Source organism: Sceloporus undulatus, chromosome 3 (genome assembly GCF_019175285.1).
Source record: "Sceloporus undulatus isolate JIND9_A2432 ecotype Alabama chromosome 3, SceUnd_v1.1, whole genome shotgun sequence".
Classification (NCBI taxonomy): Eukaryota; Metazoa; Chordata; class Lepidosauria; order Squamata; family Phrynosomatidae; genus Sceloporus; species Sceloporus undulatus.
Window position 1 is genome coordinate 231,365,578 of NC_056524.1, and position 21,350 is coordinate 231,386,927.

General features: G+C 40.9%; 2 protein-coding genes across 3 annotated transcripts in view; one reads left to right on the forward strand and one right to left on the reverse strand.

Annotated features, from left to right (window-relative positions):
• The window catches only part of FARSB (phenylalanyl-tRNA synthetase subunit beta), a 45,533-nt gene extending 34,267 nt beyond the window's left edge, over nt 1–11,266 (reverse strand). For both annotated transcript variants that reach the window (XR_006102987.1, XM_042458962.1), the window contains exons 1-7: nt 11,192–11,266; nt 10,168–10,223; nt 9,095–9,249; nt 5,773–5,845; nt 4,450–4,565; nt 3,924–4,074; nt 1,569–1,677 (exon numbers count right to left, since the gene is read on the reverse strand). Coding sequence is in view for 1 of the 2 variants with exons in the window: in XM_042458962.1 (XP_042314896.1) it covers nt 1,569–1,677; nt 3,924–4,074; nt 4,450–4,565; nt 5,773–5,845; nt 9,095–9,249; nt 10,168–10,223; nt 11,192–11,249 (718 nt within the window). In the remaining variant the exon portion in view is untranslated. The remainder of the gene's footprint in view (nt 1–1,568; nt 1,678–3,923; nt 4,075–4,449; nt 4,566–5,772; nt 5,846–9,094; nt 9,250–10,167; nt 10,224–11,191) is intronic.
• Nucleotides 11,267–19,050: 7,784 nt separating this feature from the next.
• Nucleotides 19,051–21,350, forward strand: part of MOGAT1 (monoacylglycerol O-acyltransferase 1) — a 27,587-nt gene continuing 25,287 nt past the window's right edge. Inside the window, exon 1 of the mRNA XM_042456148.1 lies at nt 19,051–19,273. Within this exon, the coding sequence (XP_042312082.1) occupies nt 19,180–19,273 (94 nt within the window). The 5' untranslated portion in view covers nt 19,051–19,179. The remainder of the gene's footprint in view (nt 19,274–21,350) is intronic.

A 21,350-nucleotide genomic window follows, 5' to 3' on the forward strand; every position in this document is an offset into this window, starting at 1 on the left:
AGTAAGATACAGGTTTTTTGTTTTGTTTTTTACATGGATGGTCTGGGAAAGTGGGGAAGGATGCAACATGTTCAACAGAAAACTTTTTTTTAAAAAAAATCTGATATTCATTAATGTTAATCCATGTATTTTTACAAACGTGTTAGAACTTTAAATCCTACAGAAATAAAAAATAACAGAACATAATGTAAAATTTTGTTGATTGTATCTATGCCCAGAAAGAAAAACGTCTGGTAAAAGCTAAAAATAAATTGAGTGATGGGGAAATGAATAGACACACAGAGAAGATTAATTAATTATATTAATTATATCCAGATGCTATTTGACCCCACTGGATTTCACAGAATTTATACAGGGAAAAATATAAGCAGCCTAAAACAAATATATCTAAAATAATAAAAGAGACTTTACATTTTTTTTGGTCTCTATCATATGTCCAAATGGGTAAAATGTACATACCTAAAATTTGACAAAATGAAATCAAGTTTAATTTCATTAAATTTTTCATTAATTTAAATCTGTCTGCAGCCTACAGTGTCATCTTCAGTCATTTGCCTTAACCTTCCCTGAAGACAAAAGACAGTTCGAGCTCCATAGGAAAGTGAGAACAGTGTTTGTTGCTTGTGTAGTATAACAGTAAGATTCATGGCCTCTACTGCCAAGATCCTGGTCCATGCCCTAGTGATCTCACGACTGGATTACTGTAACATCCTCCTGGCTGGGCTTCCTCTTTCTCACCTCCGTCCTTTAATCTCTGTCTAGCATTCAGCTGCACGCATTATCACTTCCACCCACCGCTCTGACCACATCTCTCCTGTGTTGGCAACCCTTCACTGGCTCCCTCTCCCTTTCCGCATTCAGTATAAGCTCCTGCTGTCGACATTCAAAGCCGGACTGGCCCTCCTTACTTATCAGACCTTCTTTCTCCTCACCTCCCACTCGGGCCCTCCGTTCTGGTAGTCAAGGGTTCCTGTCTCAGCCCAGGATTTCCTCTGCCCCTCCCGGATTCACCCCTTTTCACTTGCTGCCCCTCACTCCTGGAACCTTCTTCCCCCACAAGCAAGAGCCATCACTTCTTTAACTAGCTTCAAAACGGAGTTGAAAACCATCCTGTTAGAGAAGCCTTCCCAGGCATTGCATAATTGTCGCTTACTATCTGATGTTCTTTTGTTGCCTGTTTATCGAACCATTTCCTGTATTGCTATGTATAGTATATGTATTATCCTACTTGAGAGTATGTATTTTCCCTGGATGAAGATTAACCTTCCATTTTGAAGCCAAGCCCTCCCTCCAGTCCATCTGCCTTGGTCCAGGCTTCGGAGGTAGAGAGGAACTGCTGGACCTCTTACCCTTTCCCGCCACCACTCCCTTCTCCTTCTGTGTCAAGTCTTTTTAGATTTTAAGCCCGAGGGCAGGGAACCGTCTAACTTAAAAGATTGCATGTACAGCGCTGTGTAAATTTACAGCGCTTCATACATAAAGGTTAATAATAACAATAATAATGGTGATGTAGAATCTTAGGATAGGAAGTAGCAAAATAACACAAAAGAAGCAAAGAACAATCTTACCATTAATTATAGGTGGCATGGACAGTACAACACCGTTGCTATCATGGATAACTGGGTAAAGTGGTTCATTTTCAATAATATGTAAGTAATGTCTAAGATGGCTGTCGGTCTAAAACAAATAAAGCACAGATAAATGTTTAAATTTCTTTCCTCAGACATTACTGTCAGAAAACATAATGCTAATACCACCATTCCTTGTTTTGTTTTTTAAAAAAGATAACAATAATAATTTTTATTTATATTTTCCGCCTCTCCCTGCGGATCAAGGCGGGATTACAACAATAAAAACAACAATTACAAGATTAAAACTACAATGTCATATAAACTACACTCAATAAAACCATTACCAATACAATGTATTGACTAAATTGTCATTTAAAATACATATCATTACAAATAGAGATAGACTATTTCTAACTCTCTTATAACAGATTGGGTCGACAGGCCTGCCGGAAGAGGTCCATCTTCAGTGCCTTCTTAAAGGCATCTACGGTGGTAATAAGATGGATCTCCTCTGGCAAGTCGTTCCACAGCTTGGGGGCTACGGCAGTAAACGCTCTGTGGGAAGTTGTTATTAATCTGGTCTTAGCATATTCCGATAGTTGCTTCCCAGATGTTCTGAGAGTGTGGGCGGATTGTGTAGGCAAAGGTGTTCCCTCAAGTAACTCGGGCCCAAGCCATGTACAGCTTTAAAGGTAATGACCAACACTTTGTACTGCGCCCGGAAGGTAATCAGCAGCCAATGAAGAGATTTTGGTACTGGTGTTATATGGTCAGATTTAGGTGTTCCAGTGACCAATCTGGCTGCTGCATTTTGAACCAACTGAAGCTTCCGAACTTGGTACGTAGAGCGCATTACAGAAATCTAAACAAGAGATTACCAGTGCATATACCACTGCTTCAAGTTCCTTTTGGTCCAGGTAGGGACACAGTTGGCATATCACAAACCAAGATATTGCCATTGTGAATAGCTTTGCTAAGGAAGTGCCCCTATGCAATACTGTTCAATTCACCAGCCAGATGCTTAATTCCTTCTTCCTGTTGGCATGATTTCACTTCAGAAGCCTACAGTAATACACCAGCCATCCTCAGCACTAAAGAAACTCAGCATTTTAAAAAAAAGAAATCCACCCATTACAGGTTGACACAGGCACTGCTGTTCCACAGCCAATAAGGTAACTGTATAAGAGTCTGCATGCTGGAAATGGTGGTGTCAAGAATTACAGGTCTAAATCTAATTATTAGTCCCTGCTTGAGCAGACCCAATAAAATCCATGGGAACTTGGTAAAGCAACACAAATAAGTTCCATTGATTCAATAGGTCTGCTCTAGCTGGGAGAAAAAAATTAGGCTACAGCAAGTAATTAGGAGTGGCTTTTTGAGTTGTTTCTTTTACAAGACAGAAAATTCTTCCTCTCTTCTCCACAAAACAACTGACACATTATTCATGTCAGAAATTATCAAATTGGCTTTCTATAACAAATTATATATAATTATTATAATAGTACATGTTCTATAATGTTTAGAACTTAAGCAAGTAAAGGGTTATTAAGCAATACCTAAAGAAGAATTTCTGGTGATATTTGTCAGTGCTAACAGGCAACTTTTTATAATTACTATAACAAACAAGAGGTTAGTTCAGACATCATGCAAACCAAGGTTAGCAATGCTTAGCTGTTATTAATATTCCTATATTTATATCCTGCTTTCTTTCTAAGGTACTCAAAGACACACATAAAGAGCTTGGAAGTGTCTCTCATCTAGTCAATCACTAGATCTACACCTGCTAGATTCTGACAGAGCACTGGCTACAAAGCTGACTGTAAACTCAGACGTATGCCAAGTATTATTTGGTACAAAAATAATGGCCATCACTTTGCCTCTAAAGGCTACAACACCATGGAGAAAGGAATGAACTTATTACATCTGAGTGCACAAACGGCTCTAAACATACGGAAGTGCAAACTATGACTTAGGGGTGTTTGAAATGAGCCTACATTGATTTTTTTCTATACTACAACAACATAATTGCTACAAGTCAGATTGTGCTTATTACAAGACTCTAATCTTTTTCTGCCAATGATGCTGCAAAATGTCAGAATGTAGAAGCTCTAGAGAGAGAGACAAAGCTTTACAGATATATTTTGGAACTTATGATATGAACACATACACACACATACAGAACTATTTTTCAGTGTTCTTAGCAAGTAATTTTTAATATGCTATGGAAACTGAATGAGAAGCAAAAACCCACTGGGAGCCAAGAATAGGATCCTATAAATTGCAAATAGTGTACCTCCAATACCACATGCATTCCTTCTGGAAACACATCTTATTGCTTTTGAAGGCATTTACCCGGTAGAGATCCATTACTTCAGAAGCACTGTATTCCTTGTCTTGATTTAAGGGTTTAAATTTTATTTCAGATGGTGGTTTAGCTGTATATGTGAAGGGACCACAAATTGTATCTAGATCATGGGTACCAATTGCAACTAATGATCTTTTCCTAAAAAGAGAACAAGATGAATAAGCAATGCACTCATATTTGATGCTCCTATTAAACAGTGTGCTGATTTAAAAAATGCTGATGCAGAATTTCTACAGAAAGATTCGTTTACACTCAGAGCTCCAGGTGAGTACACAATAAAATGTACATCAAATGTGACAAGATATAATGAAGTGCTTTAAAATACCATGGCAAACATCTCAATGCACTGCTTAAAGCCAGCTTAATTCATCACTTAAAAACATTTTTTCTTATCAAATGTAAGACTGACTCATTGAATATGCAAAATCACTACTGTTATGAAATACTTTTTGGTTGTATATCATTAATATAACCAGTCCAACAGCCTGACAAAATTCATTGCTACTAACTAACCTGCATATGTTTTGATGCAATTTTTCTTGCAAGTCAATGAAGCTATCATAACGATCCTTGTCAAATTTTATATTACGAAGAACTGCAGCCACAGCATAAGGACGGACTTGGATAGTCTGCATTATAAAGAGGTGCAATTATAGACAGTTTGGTAATATATAGACATACATGTATACATACTTATAAATATATGCACATATACGTTGCTACCAAGAAGCAAAATGTCAGAATCTAATAAAATTAAATCTTCACTTTAATTAATCAAACAAAAATTAATTCTGCAACAAAGCAGGAAACATATGATCAGAAGTGGAAGAACTATGAATGACATTCCTGAGCACAAGCAAGTTTTAGACTGGAATTATTAAAACTAATAGCTCCTACCCCAACCCTATACTCATTTCAGAAATTGAGAAGAGTTTAAAGTATACATTGTGATAAAATAAGGAGCTCTGCTCTTCAAAGATTTTTAGAATTCAAATATTTCACTGGGTTAAAGTGAAGCCCATGCATGAGCTTGAACAGCTCTTTGGAATTCAGTATTTGTTTTGCCAATATTGAGCTAGTGGCTTTTGAATTATATTAATTCTTAAAAATCCATAATTACTATTGAGTAGGCAGTTATGACATTGAATGCTACCTAAGAACATCCTCATGCCACATGTCTCTTAATAATTGGAGCACATATTGAAACACAGTGAACATGAATGGCATAAGATATCTAGACTTTTACTCCCACAACACCAGTTCTGTAAATGCTGCTGTCAGACTCAAGAGTCAGATGTTTGGATATTGCTGCCTATTACTGGTCATCTAAAACTTGAATTAATATTTTAACAATGTTCTAACCCCCAGACATAGGTATGATTTTGAAAGAAATTGAGAGTTCCTTTTATTTCAGTAGTATGGGTTTTACAGGCATAATCTTGAAAATGCACTACGTACCAAGAATTCTGGTTCTGATAATGCTTATTTTTTTATCAAAAACAAATATCTGCTGTTTAGAATTTCTAAAGAAAGAGCACATGGACAATTCAATTGTCAGTAACCACATTTAGCAGATAGGCTGCTGTGTAACCATCTCCTGAAATCAGATGTGATTTTGAACTCCTAATCTTTCAAACACCCCTCCCCCCGGAAAAAAATCCCCAATAAATTTGGGAAAATATACCCGTTTTCACAGAGAAAGTACCAATTGGTTATAATGGAATTAAAGTGGACAGTGGCAGAAATACTAACTAACTCAGCTCTAGACCAACAATGTAACTAATATTTATTGTACAAGCTACATATCAAGCCAGAATACAATTCAGTTTTATTTACCTCTTCTGTGATAATAAGCCTTTGGATTTCACCACTAGGTGGCACAATCTTTTTGTATCGTGGGGCCCGGATCCTAAAAAGAAAAAATAAATGATATATTGGATCATTCCCTCCTGAATCAATGTACCAAACTCCCAAGCATAGGATTCTGTTCTGTCCCATTCCCATTAGCTACCCACCAAAGAACAAGGACAGTATTCAATCTTTTATTTATTTATTTTTCCTCATACAACTTTCTTGAATGCTTTTCTGTTTAATAGTCAACAACGGACAGCTATATATGTAAAATGAGTACATGCACAATGATTGAATTAGAAAGTAATACTGAAAGGGTGAGAGATTCACCTCATAAACTATAGAGGTTTCCCTCATCTTGAATACTTGAACAAGGCTGGTCACCCCATCTTAAAACAAACATACAGGAGGAAAAATAGGATGATATAGAGATGCATGATGAAAATTATAAGAGAGACTTAACACAGCCATCAGAAATGATCAGGTAATTTCTTCTGTGTTCTTCTATAGGGTTGCCAGCTGAGTTTGTTCTGGACAGGGTTCTGTCTCATCTAATTCTTCTTCATCTGCTTTTGCTGTGTCAGCATAGAGGTATTTGCTCATATCCACGGGCTGATTATTCTTTCTTTTTGCTGGCTGAGGAGGAAAGTCTTTCATGGGTGCTACTATCTCAGGTTCAGGATCTGGCTCATCAAAAGGGTTTACATACTCAACAGTTTCTTCCTCTTTAAAGGGGTTGTATTATTATAATCATCACTATCATCATAGAAGGGTTCTTCTAGTTTTGAAAATGAAGTCTTCTTTATAACTGGCTCTTTTATATCAGTGTCTTTCAAAAGGGTTTAGATCCATTCCGTCAGAATCTACAAATAGATTTGAACAAGAACTGACTAAGTCTTCATCCTCTTCATCCAAGAAATTAAGCTTGTTAAGTTTGGTAATTTTTGCAGCCTTTTCTTCCTGGTTCACTCTTTTTCATCATCTTCTTTATCTTCTTCAAAATCATATAAATTTCCAATATCTACTTGCTTCATACTCATCAGACTTGCCAGGCTTTGCATGTTTTCATCCGCTGCTTTTCCTTCCCTCAGAAAAAATACATGATAAAAAGAACTACAGGATGGCAGATATAACTTTCTTAGACAAAGGCTTGAATTTCAACTTGACATCAATCTGGGTAGGCATGGAATTGACATATTGCTTCAAGTTAATATTGCTTGTAGCAAGAATTTTCCGGCATCCAGAAGGAGATTCATTTTCTGACAAATGTCCATTCTTTGTCTTCACGTTTGCCAGCATGAGGATCCTCGAAAAGTGTCACAGTGATTTCAATGTTTTCTGGAACAGGCCACACAATAACACCATGGTATGGATTTTTTATTCTTGGCTGCCAGCTATAAGCCTTAGGTTTTCTACAACTTCTTCTTGTTTGAACCAATTTATCTGATTACTATTTCTTGGTGCACTCAACCATCAACTCTGGGTAAGAGGCCACAAACTGGAACTTGGATGCATGTTTTCCAACACATTGCAGTCTTCCCCACTGTCATTCCCTTCTCCTTTTGTGTCTTGTCTTTTTTAGATTGTAAACCTGAGGGTAGGGAAATGTCTAATTAACAAATTGTAAGCCGCTCTGATAGCCTTGGTTAAAGAGCGGGTTATAAATAAATTATTATTGTTGTTGTTGTTGTTGTTATTATTAATTTTCCACACCAAAGCCATAATGATGAAGAGACAACACACCTGAAGGCTCAACAGGCACAGGGAGTCTCAGGTTGAAGGAGACCAGTGTAACAGCGTGCTTGTATTGAGTGGTCGACATGCACGTCTAACAAAAACAACAGACAAGGCAGAGGCTGACAGGATCCTCAGGATGCATTGCTTGGACAGCCCTTTCCCATTTCAAATCCCATTTCAAAGTCAATGGTGCATTATTTGCCCCTATTTGCCCCTAATGACAGGAGAAAGTGGCTGCAAAGAAGTTTATGGAGTCACTACTGTATTTCTCTTCATGGGCTCAAATGGGATACAGGAGGCAATGCTAACCTCAGGCTGAGTGTGCCACAGTCACACCCACCCTCTGTTGCTGGAGCTGCCCATGGCGACCCTCTGCTCTGGCACCTCCGTGCCTCACACAAACCTGGCAGCGCCCCATGAGCACAACCCAACTGCACTTCCTGGGCAAAGAGGCTGGGAGGGCCCCGCCCAAAGGCTGCACCTAAATACAGTTTCATTTCATATTTTTAAAATTTTTAAGTTCTCTTGCACTTTGTTTGCTAAAAATGTATGTATCGGTGTTCCACAAAGGTGTATTCTAAATTATTAACATTCCCATAACAAAGATGTGCAGATCATATTTGAACAAGTGTAAAAATTCACTGCACAGACTTTTTCAAAACTCATAACCAAAAACTGGGGCTCTATATTAAAACTAACTTGCTGATTGAGATCACGGTATATATTTGCCAAATGGATGGTTGGTACTGATCCTGTTTAGGAAATGATGGGCTAAGTGATCATAAATTGAATTCCCTTCTTCTCCCAGGTGATTGCAATTGTGAAAGTTGTGTCAACCACCTGTCCCACATATAGAGGATAAGATTATATGTATAAACAACTTCATGTGAAGATCCAAGGGGCAGTTTATAATGTCTTATCAACAGAATTTGGATTATTACAACTATTTGAAAGATATTTCTAGGTAAGATTGAAATTCCATGCATATTTATTTAAGAATAAGTTTTAATAAACACAATAGAATTGGTTATTGACAACACACAAAATAATCTTCTAATGTATGTCTGGGATAATCTAGACTAGTTATAGTTGACAGAACATTAAAAGATAAAAGAAAAAATACATAAACCTGAAATAAAGCATGCTGGACTTTTTAATAATACTGATTGTGTTTGTTTTATTATTTTGTCTTTGATTTTATATGTCTGGTGTTCCACCCTTTGGTGAAAAGGGCATTATAAACAGTTGTTGTTGTTGTTGTTGTTGTTGTTGTTAACATTTTTCTAGAAATTTACAAAAGGGACAGTACATTATTTTTCTCTATGTTTCTATATATACAGTATGTGTACTCTGGATATAGTACTAATGATTCAGTTGCTTCTCTGCACATTTTGAGGATTCTCTAGATATGCTTTGCTTGCTTATGGGATTTTAGCATCAACTGCCAAGTTGCACATATGGTTTGCTAGCTCAAATAAATTTAACTTCTTCCTCTTATTGCCAAGTAGAAAGTCAATGCCTGACACACTTTAATAATTATATATAATAATACTTTCAAATATCATATTACCTCTCCTTAAAGACCTGAAGACCTCTGACCAGACCTTCCAAGCAAAGAAGATCATAGCGATTAGCAGGAACATCGATTTTATAAAGAACGACTTCTGATGCACCCTCTGCTTTTCCATCACCTTTCTCTTTGCTTATTATAGCCTTCTCAGAGGTCTGAAATGAAATTGAGAAAAACAAAACAAAACATTTCAGAAAAATACACAAATGGGGAAATAGAATGAGTTTAATATGCCCTCATACATAAAGAAACGGCTACAGAAATAGTTCAAACATCACTTTTTAAAATTAAAAATGTATACCAATTAGAAGCAACCAAATCCAAATCAGCTCAAGTCATTATGACAATTGATAGCACAATCCTAAATATGACTAACCAAGAAGGATATGTCCCCCAAGTTCAATCAAGCTTCTTCTAGCAAGCGTGAAAAGGATTTCAGCCTTTGACCAAAAATTGAAAAAGAAACCTAAGCGATGCTCAGTTTATGCCACTCTGAAATCTTTCTCTTGCTACAAGCTACCTTAAACATGTTTGACCATAGTATATGTATGTACATATAGCAATAGCAACATACTGATGAGGTGCAGAATGGAAGCTATAATGTAAATATGATGGATTGGTTGACAACAGTTTCTAATTTATTTTTTCAATTCCACAATTCCTCCACTCACAATAATCTAATTGAAATACAGTGAGTAACTCAATGTTACTGCAGCTATTTCAGGGGCCTGCTAGAGACACGAAGTGTATTGCTTGTTTCCTGATGTCTCATTCACAGGATATTGAGAATTTGGGAGAAAACACCCAGAATATATAATGCTCTGAGACTTCATTACAAGACCAAGCCATTTGCAGGAAATGATAATAAAGACTTAAGAAGAAAACAGGAGAGTGGCAGCTGGGTTACATCATGTATACTATCGTTTCAAGAGCTTGTTTTACAGGGCTTGCATCTAATAAAGTGGACTGAAAACCATCAAAGCTTATGCTAGAATTTTTTTCTCTCAGTTATTCTCCAAGGTGCTATAACATTTTTTTACAGCTTTTGAAGTATAAAAATAAAAACTACTTACAATTTCATCCAGTTCCAAGCCAAATTCAAAGCAAAGCTCATCAAATTCTTCATTCGCTGAAATTCAAATGACAGTACATCAAACGCTTCATCATTTGATCGGATCCGATACTGATAAAGCTTTATATAGAGTGAGAACTTGTTTTTAAAGATGTTTCCATCTTACATGCAGTTAGAAGTGAGTTACTTCAGGAGCACTGAGAAAGGTGGCCTTACGGTGTTAAGAAAACACACGGTTTTGCTGAATAAGCCATGCGCTAGTCCTTGTCCTCTTCATTCAACTATGCTGTAGGAATGGCGCAGTTTGTCGACCTCAGCTATGCCCCACGGAATCCTGGGACTGGCAGTTTTGTGAGGCACCAGCACTCTTTGGCAGTGAAGGCTCAAGTCTTTGTCAAACTATAAATCCCAGCATTCCACAGGATGGAGCTACAGCACTCAAACTGCATCATTACTGCAGAGTAGACGCACCCCGTGGCTTCTCAACGCATGCAGCAGTGCCAGCTGTTACGGACTCTGCGTCCCAGAGGTTTTTTAGGCTGCAAGCAGCATTCATCTACCCTCAAAATTCACAATTTCCTACCTAAACTACAAGCCGCAGCCTCATAGGCCCAAAACACGCTGCGGAAATCATGCCGTTTGAGACCGCTCTAACTGCCCTGGGAATGCTGGGGATTGTAGTTTATTGTGGCACCAGAGCTCTCTCTGGCAGAGAAGGCTCGATGTCTCACAAAACTACGGTTCCCAGAATTCCCTAGCATTGAGCCAGGGCACTTAAAGCGGTCTCAAGCTGGATTATTTCTGCAGTGTGTTTTGGACCACAGAGTTGGCTGCCAATCAGTTTCTGGGCAAAGAAAGCCCAGCCCTCTCTTGCCATGCAGGAACTCACAACCAAAGCTGCCCTTGTGACAGATGGCCATCCAGCCCCTGCTTAAAGACCTCTTCTGGGAGACTCTGGGAGCTTTCCTCCCTCGTCCTGGGCTCCGAAGAGGCCCAGCTCCCGCCGACCCCCTTCCCTTCCTTACTGTAGCTCCTTCCCAGCGCTTGGAAGAGCAGCTCCCGCTTCACGCTGACAGTCGGCATGGCTGACTGGAAAGAGGTTCCGCAGTGCGCATGCGCCACTCCCACTCCGGCGAGGAAGGACCCTTCGCCGGGTGGGCCCTGTCTCTCTGCGGCGCACACTACTTCCGTCTACACTAATGCCTGATCTAAATAGAATCCCTCTGACTCCCTCCTTCCGAGACATGTCTCATTATTACCCTCAACACATTAAATCGCCCCGCTGTGTTTAGCCGAGCGACCAAGAACTTGCCCAAATTTTGACTATTTCTTTTTATCAGGCATGCTGTAGACAGCTAAATTTCAGAATGTTACATCAGCCGGAGACGACCGTCTGAGTTGAAGAAGATATACTTGCTATGGAATTGTGGGAATTGTACTTTATTGTGGCTCCACAAAACTACAGTTTCCAGAATTCCCTAGCACTGAGCCAGGGTAGTTAAAGTGGTCTCGAACTAGATTATTTCGGCAGTGTGTTTTGGACCGTAGACGTGTTAGTCTGTAGAATCAGTATGTAGAGAGATATTGCAGCACTTTTGAGACTAGGCATAAGGTAGACCAAAGTCTACTTCCTCAGATGCATTTGGTGGAGTGGAAAGCCAGGGACAGGCATATATATATATATATATATATATATATGCTCTTGGTGTGTGAGAATGTCAATGCAGATTCAAAATTCAAGAAACAAAATTGAATTTGAATTGACCTTCTCACACACCAAGGGCATATATAGGTCTGTCCCTGGCTTTCCATTCCATCAAATGCTTCTGAGGAAGTAGGCTTTAGTCTACAAAAGCTCATGCTGGCAACTTCTTTCTTTCAGTTCACCTCAAAGGGGCTACAAGATCTCTACATAGTGACCAGTTATCCTGCAATGGTAGACATGCTGTACTCAGCACTAAGGAGCTGGATTGTAGTAGCTGTTGTTGTTAACTGCCCTTGAGTTGACTCCAACTCATAGAGTCATAGAGTTGGTAGTGACCCAAGGGCCATCCAGTCCTTGACCCTTGCCATGCAGGAAATCACAGTCAAAGCATCCCCAACAAATGGCCATCCAGCTTCTGCTTAAAGACCTCCAAAGAAAGAGACTCCAGCACACATGGTGACCCTGTGACACCTCCTAGACCCCCTGTAATTATGCAGATTGACACCCCTTTAAGTGTTGTAGCTCCATCCTGTGGAATCCTGGGATTTGCCGTTTTACAAGCTGTCTAAGAGTGCTGGTGCTCTTTGGACAACAAAACTGCAAATCTCAGGAGTCTGCAGGGTGGTGCCAGGGCAGTTATAGTGGTGTTGAACTGCACTGTTTCTGCTGTGGCATCCTTATCCATCTGGTGTGTGATCTTCCCGTCTTTCTACTACCCTCGACTTTTATTGGGTTCTTATTGTATTTTTTTTAATCCAAATGGCAACTGCATAACTTAGCTGAACCAAATTATTCAAACTATGCAATAATCAAAATTCTTCTTGATAAAGTTAATCAGGGATATAACATATTAGGTATTTTAAACTGAATTAGAAGGCTTATAACACTGAAATTTTTATTTAAAATGCTCACAATGGAAAATCAAATGTGTTGTGAAACATCATGCCTTCGCGCACGCGCTCTTTTTTTTATTACAGGGTATTCTCCCAAAAAATATAATGAACTTGTTGAGCAAATTGAATTGACTTGTAACATGTTCTGGAGTCTATCATTCTCCATCCAGAATGTATCTGAACTTCCCTCTGGATTGACTCCCCTTAAGCTGCTCATATACATGCATATATCTGTGTTCTTATGCATATTGCACTGTGTGTATAATGTTGTTGTTGTGTGCCTTCAAGTTGTTTCCAACCTATGGTAACCCTATTATGGGGTTTTCTTGGCAGAATTTGATCAGAGGGCGGTTGCCATTGTTTTCCTCTGAGGCTGAGAGAGTGGGACTTGCCCAGGATCACACAGTAGGATGGCTGAGCTAGGATTTGAACTCTGGTCTCCAGAGTCATATTCCAGTGCTCAAACCACCATGATGTACTGGGATCTATATAGCATTATATAACAATTAAACTAAACCACTTTGAACCAGGTATAAGAAGGAATTTTAGTAGAAAGGAAATACAAGAGAAGCAAGAATCTCATAAAATTATAATATATGAAGACAGTTTAGCCTAGCCAGTTCAGTTTATCTGCTTAACCAAAATTCTGTGTTTCAGAGCATGTGTAGAGCTCATTGCAGAGAAGGGATCTAAGAGAAAGCATCTGTGGATTTCTGACTACCATGAAGACAAAGACTGAGGGTGAAGTCCAACATATTTATGGGAAGCTGAGACCAGTAAATCTAAGCCCATATCAGAAATGGACAACTGTTTTGTCCACTGCTGAGAGAAAATTTGTTTCTGATTTTGGCGATTTAGTCAGAAAATTATTTAGAGCCTAGAGCCATCTTTCTTATGGCTCATCTTGCAGGTCAAGTAAATTTTCTGGATCCAAGTACTTTAGCACTGTTAAAAAACACTTCTGGATGTAAATAGGAGTGGTGGGTTAAGTCCTGGGAAATGATTTTGAAATGTCAACATTATAGGGTAGTGGTTATCAGTGGGGTGGGACCTTGGTGAGGGATTCTAGGAGCTGAAATCAAGCGCCTGGTGTCTCAGTTCAAGGCACTCTGCTGTAGGGGGTGCTGTTGCTTTATTCTATACATAGAAATTTATTATACAGTACTAAGAACTTGTTTTAGTCTGTTTCTATTTGTGAATTTCATATTTTGAATGTTTTTACCTGTTTATTTAAGGGGCACAGGTGGGCTGAAAGCAATAGATAATCAGTCTTTTATAGCTTAAAACTATGCATGTTTATACATAAGGTAGCTCCCCATTGTTCAATAAATAGACATTTCTCCCTATTGAAGCTTAGAAATGTTACTGTAACTCCCAAGAATGTGCCTGTTCACATGTTGCCTAGTAGGATTCTTAAGAGTTTTAATCCTAAAGCATAATTTTTCAATTCTGCTTCCCACTGAATATGTTTGGAACAGCAGCTTTAGGCTTCAATCTTACATACATTTATCTGGGAATAAATCCCAATAAAGTCAATAGGGCCAACTTCTGAATGGGTATACATACGGATTGCACTGTAAAGCAACATACAGTGAGCCCTTGATATTCACTGGGGTTTGGTACCAAAATCTGTGAATGCTCCAGTCCCATTAAATAGAATGGCATAGTAAAATGATGTCCCTTATATAAAATGACAAAATCAAGGTTTGCTTTTGGGAATGTGTGTGTGTGTGTGCGCGCGTCTGATTTCATGCCTTGAATGATTAAATCTGTGGGTGCAGATGTACTGCTGACTGTACTTTCATTTATATATATCCCACATTTCCTCCAAAGGGGAAGTTTGCCTCCTACAGAACTGTGAGGTCCATTATTCAGAGAGAAAGAGAGGGTGGGGGGGGGGGTGCCAGTATTGATATTGTGTCTGCTTCTGCATTTTCTCAACAGTTACAGATTTCTTTAAAAGAGGGGTCTTGTGTTCACAAGAAAATGATCACATCAGATATGTTTAACTGTGCACTTGAGGTTTCTGTTCTGAAGAAAAATCACAGAATTGGTGTTTATAGCACAATGTGGATTTTTCCATGCAGAGAAAAAAAATATCCTGCCATTTGTCCCAGAGCCTGGACGGAGGACCTTTGGACTAAACCTCCAGGAATTTTGGATTCAGACTTTCATAAACCTTTATCCATCTGGCGGGGATCTAAGTGCTGAAGTTTTGGAAGTTTTAAAATGGCCTGGATGGTGATCTATTGGGAGTGCTTTGTGTCTTCCTGCATGGCAGAGGGTTGGACTGAATGCCCTTGTAGTCTCTTCCAACACTATGATTGTATGAAATACCTTAAGCAGAAGATGCTTCAGACAACAGGTGCCAGTTGCTGTGGAGTGGGCACTTTCCAGTTCCTCTCTTGGAGAACAGACTGATACCCCCACCCCCAACACTAGATTACTGCCCCTAGGTAGATTGAAGGATGTTATTCGCAATAGGAAACAGTCAACTGAAAGTCGAGCTGGAATGAAAGGGAGGGTGACAGCTTGTTCTTTATCTGAGACAGCAAAATGTCTTTGGCCAAGGGTAGTCCACAGCCCCATCTTATTATTCCACTGAGCCTAAAGAAGAACTCAGGGCAGCTGGAAAGTTCACAATATCTTCTTTTGGTTGCCCTAAACAAGGCAGTTTCCAGCTATGGAGTTTTCCCCCTCGTGGGCCTTTGGGCCTGAACAGACAGGCCAAAATAAAGCTGCTTCAGGTCACTTTAGAGATACGCTGTTTAATTGACACACACAAGAAAATGGTCACATCAGATATGTTTAATTGTGCACTCTTAAGAATCCAGAAGCTGCGTCAAAGCCATGCTCCAGTCCTTAGGACTGGAGCATGGCTTTGGCATAGCTTCCGGCCTCTTAGGATGTATGCATCATTTAAACACCATACCTCCAAAGTGACACGAAGCAGCTTTATTTTGGCCTGTCTGTTTGGGCCCTTAGAGGCTAATTGGAAGAAAGAAGTTGGAAGCATGAACTTTTGTAGAATTCAGTCTACTTCATCAAATGCTTTTGAGGAAGTCTACAAAAGCTCATGCTGTCAACTTCTTTCTTTCACTGAGCCTTAAATGTGCTACAAGATCTCTCTACATATTGATTCTACAGACTAACCCGGCTATATCTTTGAGTTTTATAACAGTGCTTCTTACAACCAGTGCTAACTTCAAACTATGCACTTCCCAACACATCCACTTACATACAACATTGTTGTCTTTTTTAGTTTTCTATACAGTGGTTCCTCCAGATTCGCTGGGGTTAAGGATGAAGGTCCCCTGTGAATGTGAAGAAAACATAAATAAAAAAACACTATCTTTTTACCTGAGAGAACACATCTCTACAAACTTCTAGCTTCTCCAGTGGAACTATATGGTCAACATCTGGTAAAAGTGATTATCACACGTGGGGGGGTTTGCAACTCAGATCCACAGTCACTCCTGTTCTAGCAATGCAAAGCGTGATGTTTTTTCACACCAGATCCGGAGTCACTCCTGTCTAGCAATGCGAATTAAGGTTAAAACATGATGTTTTACCACACTTGGTTGCCTTTCTGTTGCCCTTCCAAATTGAGGGGGAAGCGAAGTCAGTTCGATTCCAAGCAAGTCACGTGATGCGGATTCAAGCAAAACAGAGTGAGTGCACATTGTATTACCACACCAGAGCATACTGTGAGGGTTCAACGATTCGAATCAGCACTCTTGCACGTGCTCAGTGGGGCTCTGGACGCTGCCCTCCTTCCCTGCCCCCTCCTTAGCTGTCATCCTTCATCAGGATCTAGGAGAAGGCAGGAGATGATGGGATTGGTGGCAGGCTGAAAGGGGAGCAGATTGGGGTCTAGGGGAGATGCAGGGGATGATGGGATAGGCAGCAGGGTGAAGGAGGGGAGATTGAGGTCTAGGAGGATGCAGGGGATGATGGGATCGGTGGCAGGTTGAAGGAGAGGAGCAGATCGGGGTCTAGGAGGATGCAGGGGATGATGGGATCGGTGGCATTCTGAAGGAGGGGAGCAGATCGGAGTCTAGGAGGTTGCAGGGGATGATGGGATAGGTGGCAGGGTGAAGGAGGGGTCTAGGAGGACGCAGGGGATGCAGGGGATGATGGGATCGGCTGGTTGGCAGAGAGGAGGAGATGGCATGAAGGAGGAGGAGGGAGATCATGGAGCAGGACAAGGGACCAAGTGGGGTGACATCGAAGTGGTTTTCCACACCAGATCAAAGTGCAATCAAAGTGAGCCTGGAAGCGAATTCTGTGAAGTCACTTTTTTTTGGTTTTACCAAAATGAGGGGTCACTTTGGAATCACTGCGGAAGCACCTCGCAAGGAGCTCCCATAGAAAGGAATGGCGTCTGACAACATATTCACTTTACGACGTGAATGCGCATCCTTGGACCTGCAGTCACATCAGAACTGAGCCGGAAAATCTCCAAAAAGCTCCGTGTGATATACTCCAATGATAGACTCATAATGGAGGACCTACAAACACCTAGAGAAATGTTTTCTCTAGAAACTTCTCCAGCCCAACTCTATGGTCACCATCTGGCAGAGTTGTGCTGGAGGAGCTAGAGATTCCTAGAGAGAACATATTAATACAAACTGCAAATAATCAAAGTGGCAAAAGTCAAAGCTGGAAATGTCAATGGCCAATTGTAGGTGCAGTCTTCTGCATGCTAGGAAGTGAAGCTCCTTTCAAAGAACTGGGAAGCCTATACAGGCAGCAGGAAAAAAGAAGACAAGCCTCTCCCCCCGTACAACAGACACACTTTTAACCTGTGTTGTTAAAAGAAGGAAAATCATATGCCTCCCACACTTCTAAGTGAAATTAAAAGAAAAGTGAACACTGACGAAAGCAGTGGGACGCATTTCGCACCAGCAGGGGCTGGAGAAAGTCCTTGAGAATCGAGGCATGCATTAATATTTATTATTATTATTTGTTTATTCTATTTATTTATATCCCACCTTCCTCAAGGCAGCTAACAAAATTAAAAACGGTCTTAAGTTAAAACAGTGTGAAACATTAAAAATACAAAATTTAAAAAACAATTAATTCCAATGATTAAAACATTACATTATTAAAATTTAAAACTCTTCAAAACAAAAAAGCACCCATGTAAATACACGAAAGCCTGGTGGCATAAAATGTTTTTCTTTGCTGTGGAAAAGAAAGCAAAGGTAGAGCCATCCTGGGGCCTCTCTAGGGAGGGAGTTCCAGAGCTTGGGAGCAGCCACTGAGAAGTCCCTCTCTCTTGTTCCCACCAAACGCGCCTGAGAGGCATGCATGCGAAACAGACCTTTACAAAAATACTTCTATTTTCAGAAAGCAGATACAGTATTTAGATGTCCCTCCCGTGGTGGTGTGGTTTGAACGTTGGACTAAGCCTCTGGAAATCAGGGTTTGAATCCCCGTTTGGCCAGGAACACTCATTGGATGACCTTTGGTGGGATCACACTCTCTCAGCCTCAGAGGATAGCAATGTGGCAAATGTGCCAAGAAAACCCTATAATAGATGTGTCTCAGGGTTGCCATAAGTGTGAGTGACTCGAAGACACACAACACACACCCAGACACCTCTTCTCAGCTTACGCCGCCCAGTTTGTAGGGTTGCCACCTCAAACCTTCATCTCTCTCATTTGGGATTCGGTAACATTCCCTGTCTGGAAGCTGTAACCAAAGACACACACCCCCAAGTAAGTAAGTAAATAACTAAAAATGTGGTTTTAGGGGAAAAAATACTTCCAAGGGGCTAGATCAGGTTAACATGTTGGTCTCAGGGTGCCAGATGAGCGCACCACAAAGGGAGGGCAAGGAAAATGGAGGGCAGGACCAAAAATTAAGGCTAAAAACACTCATGTAAGAGTACATTCCTAGAGAGAAGGCTGAAATGTGGGGCAGGTCCTGGAAAAGGAGGCAATGTCAAGTTAGGCTCAGTTGGGGAGGACCTTCTCAAATGCCACCTGGAGGGAAGGCAGAAATGTAGGACAGGTCCTGGAAAAGGGGGACCTGGAGTCCCCTTGAGTTAAAAACATATACATACATAGAAATTCAGGCTCAGTTGGAGAGGATCTTCTGAACTGCCTCCTTAAGGGAAGGCAGAAATGTAGGACAGGTCCTGGAATAGGAGGACGTGCCTGATCTCCCCCCCCCCCCCCCCCATCCCCCTCTCCACTTTTGGGACTCCTCCAGGTCTACTCCTGGTTGATCTCCCGGAAGGGCGAGGCTAGGAGCAAAAAGAGCCTTGGAGCAGGCAGGCAACCCTCCCCTGTCTGCCTCGCCCTCTCCTGCCTGCCTGCCTGCTCTGGGTCCAGCTTCCCTTGGCTTGCTGGCTCTGCTGCTGGGGCTCTCCTGGGTCCTTAGGGCAAAGCAGCCCTTGCTGGCAGGCATGAAGCTGGAATTCGCCCCGCTCCGCATCCCTTGGGCCAGGAGAGTGCAGACTGCCGCTGTCTTCCAATGGGTCTTCTCTTTCCTCCTGTTAGGTAACCAAGGGCTCCCTCCTTGCATCGGGGGCTGTTGGTGGGCTGGATGGGTGCCTTCCTTTCCAACAGCGGGGTTCTCTTGGCAAGATTCTCGGAGGGAGGAATTCCTCCCCAGGCTGCATCCACACTGGTGAAATAACCCGGTTTGGCACCACTTTGAACTGCCCAGGGCTCCCTGCGATGGGATTCTGGGCACTGTTGTGCCCAGGGCAGTTCAAAGTGGTGCCAAACTGGGTTATTTCTCCAGTGTGGATGCAGTAAATATTATCTTGGATTCATTCATCAGAGGGGTTTGAAGTGGACTGGGCTGGAGCTGGTGGGAAGGATGGGGTTATTCTGCAATGCTCTGGGCACTACTTGGAAGTAGTAAAAGTAGTAAAAGCCACCCTGAGCTCTCAGGAAGACAAAGCAACCATAATAGCAGAAATCAGTAATAATAATTGATTAGTAGTAGTAGGATAGATTAGTAGTAATAATAGATCCGTCGGACACGGCTTGACAACCTTGTCAAAGGGGAAGCCTTTGCTTAGTAGATTAGTAGGAGTAATAATAGTAGGAATCAATAATAATAATAATAGTGGTGGTAGTGGTAGTGATTGGTTGTTGTGTGCCTTCCAGCCATTTCTTGAGTCAGCAACAAGTCATTTGTTGCCGCTGTGTGCCTTCAGGTTGTTTATGACTTCTGGCGATCCCAAGACAACTGTGTCATGGGGCTTTCTTGGCCAGGTTTCTTCTTGGCAAGTGGCTTCCCATCCTCTGAGGCTGAGAGAATGTGATTTGCCCAAGGTCACCCATTGAGTTTGTATGGCTGAGGCGAGAATCAAATCCTGGTCTCCAGTCATAGTCCAATACTCGCACCACTACACCATGCTGGCTCTCCGTTTCTGATTTATGGTGACACTATCATAGGGTTTTCTTGCCAAGTTTCTTCATAGATTCTTTGCCATGGCCATCCTCTGAGGCTGAGAGTGTTTGACTTGCCCATGGTCATCCAGTGGGTTTTATGGCCAAGCAGAGAATTGAACCCTGGTCTCCAGAGTCATAGTCCAATGCTCACACCACTACACCACACTGTTTCTGATTTATGGTGACCCTAAGGTGTCACCACTGTCATGGGATTTTCTGGGATTGAGAGTGTGTGACTCACCCAAGGTCACCCAATAGGTTTCCCTGGCCAAGTCGGGAACTGAAACCCGGTCCTCAGAGTCCTAGGCCTACATTCAAACCACTACTAATAGTGACACTGAAATGGGTAGGGTTTGCTCCACAGTAAAACCTCCTTAGGACTGTGAGTGGATGCAATCCTCAACAAGCATGCTGCTTTACACACATCTGTGGGAGTAAATCCCACTGTCACATGTATTTGCATGTTGCCTTTCCATGGAGTCAGGTCCTCTGCAAAATGTAGATCTGAGTAAACTTCAACAGACTCAAAGTCTTCACCGACAGTCCTACACTGGTTTATTATGAAATAAGCCCCGCCTGTTTGTAACTAAAGTACAATTTATTATTTTCCAGTAAATATGGGTTGGAGTTGGTTGAACAGACAGCCACAGAGAAGGCAGCCGTTTGTGAGGGCTAAAAACAGGTTGACTGAATTTTACCCATGGATAGGAGTTTGGGCTGCTCCCTTGCAAGCTAATTAATACCCATAGGGCACCAGCATTAAAAGAAATGATGTAGTGGATCAAAGGGTCTGAGTAATTAATTCAGTTCTTCTGGGGGGGAAATTACATTGCTAATAATGGCTGTCAAGGTTATATGGAGCAGTAATTCCTAATAGGAAAAATTAATTTTGCAAATTGCAGCAGAGAGAGAAAGCAAATGCAAATCAGGTACTCACTGTATAAGTAGAAATGGATGTACTTCTATGGGAGAAATGTGACTGCATTGTGAAACAATGCTGCTGCATAACTTTATCTCCTTGGATTCTCAATGTTCATGATGACTAGAAATGGCTAAGATTTCTATGTTTCAGAAAACAGAGTAGGCCAAGCAGTCTATATTTGGTTTTGTTGTGTGCCTTCAATAATAATAATAATAATAATAATAATAATAATAATAATAATAATAATAA